Source organism: Engraulis encrasicolus, chromosome 17 (genome assembly GCF_034702125.1).
Source record: "Engraulis encrasicolus isolate BLACKSEA-1 chromosome 17, IST_EnEncr_1.0, whole genome shotgun sequence".
NCBI classification, from domain to species: Eukaryota; Metazoa; Chordata; class Actinopteri; order Clupeiformes; family Engraulidae; genus Engraulis; species Engraulis encrasicolus.
Genome location: NC_085873.1, coordinates 12,048,826 through 12,058,825, shown reverse-complemented (window position 1 = coordinate 12,058,825; position 10,000 = coordinate 12,048,826). Strand labels below are relative to the sequence as shown.

The 10,000-nt window shown below is 45.2% G+C and overlaps 1 protein-coding gene across 2 annotated transcripts in view; it reads left to right on the top strand.

The window, feature by feature from the left end:
• pald1a (phosphatase domain containing paladin 1a) overlaps positions 1 to 10,000 on the top strand; it is a 167,567-nt gene that overhangs the window by 134,191 nt on the left and 23,376 nt on the right. For both annotated transcript variants that reach the window (XM_063221753.1, XM_063221754.1), the window contains exon 19: positions 9,041 to 9,196. In XM_063221753.1, coding sequence (XP_063077823.1) covers positions 9,041 to 9,196 — 156 coding nt within the window. The remainder of the gene's footprint in view (positions 1 to 9,040; positions 9,197 to 10,000) is intronic.

Sequence of the window (10,000 nt, the reverse complement as noted above, 5' to 3'; positions counted from 1 at the left end):
GGACAGGGCCACGATAGGGAAGAGGCACAGCTACATATTTCATGATTTCCGTGCGCATGTGTGTGTGTGCGTGTGCGCACGTGTGTGTGTGTGTGTGTGTGTGTGTGCGTGCGTGCGTGCGTACGTGTGTGTGTGCGTGGGCACGTGCGTGTGTGCGTGCGCACGTGTGTGTGTGTGTGTGTGTGTGTGTGTGTGTGTGTGTGTGTGTGTTTGCGCACACGTGTGTGTGTGTGTGTGTGTGTGTGTGTGTGTGTGTGTGTGTTTGCGCACACGTGTGTATGTGTGTGTGCACACGTGTGTGTGTGTGTGTGTGTGTGTGTGTGTGTGTGTGTGTGTGTGTGTGTGTGTGTGTGTGTGTGTGCGTGTGCACATGTGACGGTGTGTGACCATGTGCATGCGCGTGTGTGTATGTATGTACATGCTTGTGTGTGTGTGTGTGTGTGTGTGTGTGTGTGTGTGTGTGTGTGTGTGTGTGCGTGTGCACATGTGACAATGTGTGAGCGATTGTGAGCGATTGTGTGCTGGCACATGTGGGTACGGTATGTGTGGGTGTGTGCAAGCGCTTCTGTGTGCATGCGCTAACCTTTTCAAATGTTCTTACAGTAATTATGCAGTAGAGCTTCACTTTGAGTAGTAGCTCTGTGTAGCACACACACGCACACACACCTTGGTTCAATGCCCACCTAATGGAACTTCCTTTGCTCTGATTATTGGCTGCCACGCGCCCTTGAGTGCGTGTCCCTCAGTGTCTCTGACCTTTTTCAGAGGCCACTGGAGCTTGCACAGCGATGGCACAACACACACACATACACACACGCGCGCGCACACACACACACACACACACACGTCCATACACACACACACACGTTCATACACACACACACGTCCATACACACACACACACACGTTCATACACACACACACGTTCATACACACACACACTCCTAGACACACAGGCACAGATGCACCGCTGTCCTCATTTCCACTGAAACTTTTCCTCTTAATCGTAGCTCCAATTGTTGGCTCCTGATTTTACTTCTTGCTTACTCATGTTAAGGATTGACTGCTCATCTGTTTCCTTAACAGTGCAAACATGTCGAAGCAAAAACATCTCAGAGTATATCTGCCAGACAGTCTGGGCCAAGATCCAAAAAAGTCTTATAAGCACACACACACGCACATACACACACACACACACACACACACACACACACACACACACACACACACACACACACACACACACACACACACACACACACACACACACACACACACACACACACACACACACACACACACACCACGGCGGAAAGAGAAGATAAGGTCATGAATAAATCATCTTCAAACATTTGCAACACTGCTCAGTAAGTAATGTCTGTAGAGCGGCAGTCAAAATCTGCCAAAAAGAGAGGACAGCAAATGTCCCCAAGCGAAACAAAATGTCTCCTTGCAATGTTGGCACTCAAAAGCAGTCAAAAATGCCAAAATATGCCCGCTATTATATGTTTCAGCTATTGTCTGGTTGGGTGATGGGATTGAAATGTGTTGGTTTTTAGCTTGCACAGCAAGAACTCTACTTGCAATGTTGGCACTATTCACTGTTTTATTGCTGGTGAGAGTAAACAAACTGGGCCATCTCTCTCCTCTCCTCTCCTCTCCTCTCCTCTCCTCTCCTCTCCTGTGGTGTACCTCTCCTCTCCTGTGGTGTACATCTCCTCGGGAGACTCTGGAGGTTTGTCACACAGCAGGTTTTTTGAAGAGCAGGAAAGCGAATGGAAGCATTTTAGTGGGTTTGGTAAACGCACGGAGGATGAAATGCTCTACTCTACTCTACTCTAGTCTCACCCGAAAACGCGATTATCACTTACTTTTGAGTAGTTGTGCTGCCCTAATACAGACCTTAAATTGAGGCTACAGTATTAATGGGACTTCTGTGTGCTGTGACATCTGAATCAGTCTTGCTATTATACCATAGTTTTTGCCTTGTAGTTTTCACCATGGCAATGCAGATTGAACCATTTGACAGACAGCATCGCTCAATCAATATTGTCCGATGTCTTGTTCCAACCTGATCATGGTAACTGAACTGTCTGAAGGACATACAGCCTTGGAAGACCATGACAGAAAACGGGTCCAACATGTTTGGAAAGAGTAGCTGCTTTGGCATGCCCAAGTCATTTGAAAGCACCCTCTGCCCCAACACATCCAATGTCATGGGTACCAAACTCTGGATCCGCCTCTCCCTGGGTCTGGGACAACTGACCACTTCGCAAACCCCCACACCCCCATCGGCTGTTCTGGTTCTACAGGTTGCCTGTTGAGAGCCGCTTCTGTTTGCCCTTGATAGAGTGTCGGTTTGTGGTGGCAAATTTCGAGGATGGAATCCCTGCGGTCCATGTAATAATCTCCCTGCCGCTTCTGATGTCACAAAGCAACCGTGCTTGTTTGGCAGGCATGTCGGAATGCTGGCACGGTAACTCTAAACCGAGGATTCTAGAATCTCTGCTGTAAACTTTCAGCTCTCTGTGAGTGACCACACATTTGTTAAATGGGTTCCAGAGAGTAATTTTTGCATGTTCTGCAGGATTGAACCTTGAGGGGAAAGATGGAGAACTCAATGTTCTCTTCTAACTACCTTTTTGTAGTTTGGCCAAGGCAGTCATTGATGCATTACCAAAGCCTATTATTAATCGAATCGTTTGACACACAGCTTGTATCGTGTTTAACCAAAGCAGAATACTTGTTTAAACCCTTTTCCAAGATCTTGGGTTGAAAGACGAGGTTACTGGGTTCAGTTCTAAAGTATGTGTTTTTGGCACAAGACCACAAACAGGTGTGAAAGCCATATGTCATCTTGGTTTTAAATGCACAGCTTCGTGGTGGGAACAATGGCAATTAAGGTATTTTGCACAACAGGGAAGAAACATGTTCACAGCCTATTATAGCAAACGTGTTTTCATGGCTGAAGCTAACCTAGATAAACAGAACAACTTCCATAACAGACGTCTTATGGCTTCTCCTGACGAAGGAAAGAAAGAGCCACTGCATTGAGCCCTTCAGTCCATTTGGAATGTGCTGTGTAGCATTTTCAAAACACATTTCATTCCATGCATCATCTTGCAAGCCCTATAAAACAGCAAGGCTCCCACTGGCTCATTGGGTTTAGAGAGATGTTTGGTAGCAAATCGATGCACTTGGATTCATTTGATCGTGTCCTTTTTTCCCCTTTTCCATTTCAGTGCAACACACAGCATGAGTAGAGCTTTGGGGTAGAGATGTGGAGTAGACATGTTTGGTAGCAAATTGATGCACTGGGATTCATTTGATCTTGTCATTTTCCCCCCTTTTCCGTTTCAGTGCAACACACAGCGTGCACTTTGGAGTAGGTCAGCAGTAGGGGGTGAAATTATGGCGTTGACCTTTTTGAAAGCATAACACCTCAAAGAGCCGCTAAATTGGCCTTGGATGAGGATGATTCACCCCCTGTGTTCCTTCCTTCCTTCTCTCCACCTCTCTTCTTCGCTCATCTTGGTCTCCTCTCCTCTCCTCTCCTTTCTTCTACACTGCTTTCCACTGCAGAGTCACTAATGGACACCGGCATGGGCTGATTGGCATCTCTACTCCTCTGTTCATCTGCTCATCCTCCCCTCTCCTTCTTTCCTCCAGTCACTCCGTCCCTCGTCCCTGCACTTATATTCCTCTCCTCTCCTCTCTTCTCCTCTCCCTCTTTCTTCAACCACACCTCTCCTTTCCTCCTCTCCCCTCTCCTCCCCTCCCCTCTCCTTTCCTCCAGTCACCCTGCCCCTCGTCTGCATTTACCTTCCTCTCCAACTCCTCTCCTCTCTTCTCCTCTCCCTCTTTCTTCAACCTCTCCTCCCCTCCCCTCCCCTCTCTTTTCCTCTCCTCTGCCTCTCGCTTTCACTCCTCTTCTCCTCTGCATAGAAAAGGCAAGGGCGTAATCACCGGACCATGAGGGCCTGTGCGAGAGTGATGGCGCCACAGGAGATTCCATTTAGATTTCCCGTCCTCCTCTCTACCTCCCCCTCCCACCGTCCTGCTGATGCGGGACTTAATGGTGCATACAAGGCATGCATTGGATGGGTCAGAGGGGTGGAGGGTTGACTGGTGGTGACTGACTTCCAATTCCCCATCTAAACACTGCTGCATAGGCATATATTTTGTTGTTGTTGGGTTTTATGAAATAAATGCTTTGCTAGCTCCCATTTTTGTATGAATTGCATTTATGGCTGGCCTTTGGGAATATTCGTTTTCTGGGCATTTAGTAATGGCAGCATACATTTTGGAAATACAAATCACTAAACTTACACAGCAGACCTTTAAATAAGTGTTGCCCATTGATTTAAAAATAATTTCAGTGAAAATGATCAATTACCGTATTGCATCATATTGTATCATGTCGTACCGGCGTGCTGTATTGTATGTAAGGACTTATCTCACAGTGAACAGACGTGTTATGAGGCACGGAGTTGTGGGTATATTGATCTAGTTTGATATTATACAAAGCCACTTACAGTTATATTTAAGTACCAGGTATTACAGGGTTACATTCCCTGGAGCAGTATGGGGTTACGTGCCTTGCTCAAGGGCACCTCAGCCATGGAGTGTGGTAGGAAGTGGCATGGTGGGATTTAAACCTGCAACCCTCTGATTTAAAACCCATCTCCTTAAGCATTTGGCCATGGTTGCCACACATTTTAAACACATTGTAATAGTTTTGGCTGAATCCAAAGCTGTTACTGATTGACTAACTACATCTCTGTCTGGCTCGCCTTGATTTTCTCAGATTTCTGTTCTCAGCGTGACTGTTGCATTATTTATACTCGGAAGCAAAGAAGCAGCTCTCTCTCTCTCTCTCTCTCTCTCTCTCTCTCTCTCTCTCTCTCTCTCTCACACACACAAGTCCTCTGCAGGCTAGACAGTATTTCTATAGTGACCATGATTATCAGACGGTTAATCAACACTTCACTACTTTGGACCACTATTTTGACCATCTTATCGCAATTCAAGTTCAAGTTTAAGTGTATTTGTCCCCAAGGGGGAAATAAGGTTTGTAGCAGGTAAAGACATCCAGAACAGACAACAAATAGACTAAAGACAGGTACCTGGGGTCAACACAGCACAATTAAACACAGTCAACACAGAATTAAAATTAAATAAAATAAAACAATATAAAGTGAGAGGATAAAAGAAGAGACGAAGATAATAAAATAGATAAAAGGTCAGATCAAAACAAGGAGATTAAAATACCAGTCCAATGTGCAAAAAAATGCAAGGATGCAAAGTGCAGGAGGCAGAATTATCTGTGCAAATTTGGCATGTTTATAGCTGTGCAGATGAAGGAGCATTTGTATCTTTTAGGCCTTTGGGTTTGTCCAATTGTCATTGAAGCAGCTAGACATCTTAAAGAAACACTCCAGATTCGCTTAGCATTCTCACCAACCGCTACCTCTGCTGGACTAAGTGTTGTTTTGTTTCTTTTCATTTCAAAGTGTGCTAAGTATTGTAATCATGACGACCATGTCAAAGGAACCTGGCACTGGGATGCTATGGCATCTCAACTCAGCACATCAGACAAATCCAGACAAAGTCACACAAAATGACCTCTGATGGTTTTGAAGCTAGATGGAATGACCACCAGCACCAGTATTGTGGCTAAGCTCTATAATCAACACCAATGGGCCTGCTGTATCTTTATGGTGTAATTGTATCTCAATCCACCACTTCAGTCTCAAGCACTTATATAACAATGGATTAAAAGGACCTCTGGGTGTCTTTCTTGACCTCTTGATGGTGGACAATGCTGGATTGACCATCATTAGGGCTGTGGTGGTGTTCAAACTGCCTTGGTAACGAGCCTGGATGTTTGGTGTCAGGGTGTCTCAAATGAGCACTGTGCATTCCCCCTGTCATTGTCAGTTTCCCATCCTTTAGCCATAATTCTTCATAATTCTACACTTAGTGCGTGGCCACAGCAAATGTCAAATGGAACTTTGCCACATATAAACTAAGTTCACATTTGGAAAATAAAATTATTTTGCAAAAAGAAATCAGCATAATGAGAATAGTTTCTTTTTTTTGTTTTGTTAACTGCCCTCTCTCTCTAGCCAGCTCATATATTTTCTGCTTTGCCGTTTTCAGCATCCCGGCCCCAACTATTGTCCCACCCCCCTGCGGAAAAAAAAGCAAAATCGACAAAAACCCCCCCTGTAATTGCTGATCGAATTTGCGATGTTCGCGGGTGGAGTTTATTGAAGGTGCCGCTGCCTCGCAGGTGTCACCATGGGCAATTGCCAGATTGGTCCACCCCTATGACCGCCACTGAATTTGCCATTTTAAAAACCAAATCTCAAGCCTGTGGAAGCCAGAGCCACCTCCACAGCGACACAAACAACAAAACAACAAAAAATCACAACAATCGAGCAAAATGAATAATTCATAACCTATGACCATTGTGACCCACATCTGGTCTCTTTTAAATTGGCTATTTCACAATAGTGCTGTAGAGCAGTGGTTCTGGTTCTCGATCTTTTCTGAACAAACACCCCATTGCCCACATCATACATCTGCCAACTCCCCGATTAACCTCATCATAAGACTGCTAAACGCCCCTTAGTAAAATAATGTATGTTAAAAATTAAATAGACTGACACCCCCCCCACCCCCCATTTGCAACTGAACACCCGCTCCCTCTCAGCTGTCTCCTTCTCAACGCCCCCAGTGGGCTCCATAACACCACCTGTAGAGCCGCAACAATCGATTGGCAAGATCTACAATTGCCCTGGTGACCTTGCCAAGTGACTGATGGCCTTTGAAGGTCTGACACTTTCTCCCCCTTTCGTAGTCTGTACCCACCCCTCTGTGGATATTGGTAGCTATTCTTCTTCACCTAATGAGCAAATATCATGCCACATAAAATGTCAAATGAGGCTTTGCAGCTTTGCATACAAATTCCAAGTTGAAAATGGGGGAAAAAAACAAACTTTATACCACAAAGTAAAGTATATACCACCATAATGAGGGAGGTTATCTTTGTTTTCCTGTGCCATATTGCCCTTGCCGTCTAGCTGGAAGCTCGCATCATCCAAAGTGCAGAGTAATTTGCCATTTTAAAGGCAAACCTTATGCCTGCCAGCCGCAGCTTCTATTATCTCGGGTAGGAAGAGGTGGCTTAGGGTCTCTTCACAAGCGAAGCGAAACACACAGCACTCCGAGAAGAATCTATCTATGTCCATCTATCTATCTATGCAATCTAGGACCACTGTGACCTTCATCTTATCTCTTTGAAACTGGCCATCTCGAATAAGTGCTAAAGCACCAACAATCGATGGTAGGACCTCAGATAGTGATTATGGAGAGACTGATAGCCTTTGGAAATCTGATATGGCACACACACAGAAGCTTCCTTGCTGTGATTTATTTATATAACGTTTCGACGTAACAGGTCTTCGTCAGACTGAACCTCACATCATCCACAGTGCAGACTAATTTGCGATTTTAAAACCAAACCTCATGCATGCCTGTCTGCCTGCCGGCCTACTGGAGCCGCAGTCAAGTAGGCCTGGGGTCTCATCACAAGCAAAACAAAACACACCACATTCCAGGCATAGCTTAGAGAGGGATGAGAGAGGGCCGACTTTTGACTGAGGTCTTTTTTCTGCTATTTTGAAATGGCTGTGTTGTTTCAAGGCGCTCATTGTTTTGCAAGTGGCGCGAAAGAGTCACATGACTCATGGCATGACACATGTATGTGAAATAGACCGTTCAAGTCAACTGTCGAACCTGCTACTGTTTTTAAAAATGATTTTGTGCTGGCAAGAGTCACCTGACCTTGGGGTGGTGTCAGTTCTAGCGTGTTTAGTCACTTATTTAGGTATGTTGCTTCAGAGAATGTAAGTTGACAGATCCAGACACTATGATGTGTATAAGGTTTCATCATGGTATACAGTACAGAGTGGCATACCCAGGGCCTCTGGCAGCTTTGACTGGGCTCTGGGCAAGATCACCTGAAAGAGCCCCCTCCCAATGCATACAGTTTAATGAGAACCCAATTCTCATGAATTCATTTCCGACCTCAAGTCCTTTCGTAGGCACTACCGGCTACCATATCTGGTTGTCAGAACCTATAACCTTCATAAAGCAAAAAAGAAATGATCCTTTGTTGGAAACACTTTCAGCTGAGAAGGAGTTTGCGTTTCTTTTCTAATTTTATCCTCAAAGCCTTTTTGGTCTCCAGTGTTAAGCCTTCACCCAGCAGGGAACTGTACAACCAGAATGTCAAAGTAGATCCAGACTTCTCACTACCAGGCAGGCCTGTCTTGCCCTCAATCTTTCACATTACCCACGAAACACCACTTTCCACCCACTCCGTAATTCCCTCTTCTACCCTTTGACAGATCTGTACCTCTCTCTTCCCTCCCAATTCCAACTATCCTGACACAAACACTGACTAGAAACTACTCAAAACAAGATATTCAAAAAATATATTCTGCTTCTGGGGTTTGGTTAAGTTACCACTACTCGATTGATGCACAAGCATTACTAGTCTACTACTACTACTACTACTACTACTACTACTACTACTACTACTACTACTACTACTACTACTACTACTACTACTACTACTACTACTAATATTCCTCCTCCCCACCCTTTTGGAAATCCCTTGCAGGTAAAGTGCAGTGAACCAAAAGGGGAGAACTGCCACTGCTTGTTTCATACTCTAAGGACTACTCTCTGACAGACTCATCTCACTTTTGATTTGCAAGGGAAAAAGACATAACTTTTTATCTACTCACCAATGGACCTCTCTCTCTCCCTCTCTCTCTCTCTCTCTCTCTCTCTCTCTCTCTCTCTCTCTCTCTCTGTCGCTCTGTCGCTCTCTCTCTCTCTCTCTCTCTCTCTCTCTCTCTCTCTCTCTCTCTCTCCTCTCTCTCTCTCTCTCTCTCTCTGTCTCTCTCTCTCTCTCTCTCTCCCTCTCTCTCTCTCTCTCTCTCTCTCTCTCTCTCTCTCTCTGCAGATCAAGAGTGGTAAGCCAGAGAAGGAGAGCCAGCAGTTACTGCTGAGGAGTCTTCAGTACCTGGAGCGCTACATGTACCTGATCCTCTTCAACACCTACCTGCACCTGGAGAAGAAGGACTCCTGGCAGCTGTCCTTCACCCAGTGGATGCACCAGGTAACTAATGTCACTTCATTCAAATTAGTCGGTGTTGTCCAATCGCACATTACAAAGGACGTCTTGGCAGGTAGCCATGTTGCTATCACACATTATGAAACAGTCCTGGCAGGTAACAAAGCTGACCTGTCCATTTTTAGTCAGCCTTATCACACATTACAAAGGACTCCTCCTGGCAGTTAAAAAACTCACCAGTGTGTTTTTGTCAGTCTACGTTGTCCAATCACACATCACATCTTAGTTAGTCAAAGGACTCCTGGAAGGTAAACAACTCACCTGTCCATTTTAATCAGTCTGCGTTGTTCTGTCACAATTACAAAGGACTCCTCCGGGCAGATAACCAAACTCACATGTCGGGTTTAGTCTGCATCGTCCTATCACAGATTACAAAGGACACCTGGCAACTAACCAACTCGACAGTCCATTTCCGTTCCTAGCACACATTACAAAACACTCCTGGCAGGTACCTGACCATTTTAGTCAGTCTGCATTGCCCCATCACACATTACAAAGGGGGACTCCTGGCAGGTTACCAAATCGCCCAGGGCTGGACTGCTAATCGGGCATACAGAATTCCCTGAAATCACCTGTGCATCTTAGTCAGTCAAAGGACTCCTGGAAGATAACCAACTTGAATGTGCATTTTAGTCAGTCTGCATTAAGGCCACTGGACATTGCTTTTGTCAACATTGCGGAGCACCCCACACACATTACCCTCAAACTCTGGTAGCACACTTATGCATCAAAACAAGCATCACAGCAGGTGGAATGAACAATGGAGTTAACTACAAACGGGATTCCAAA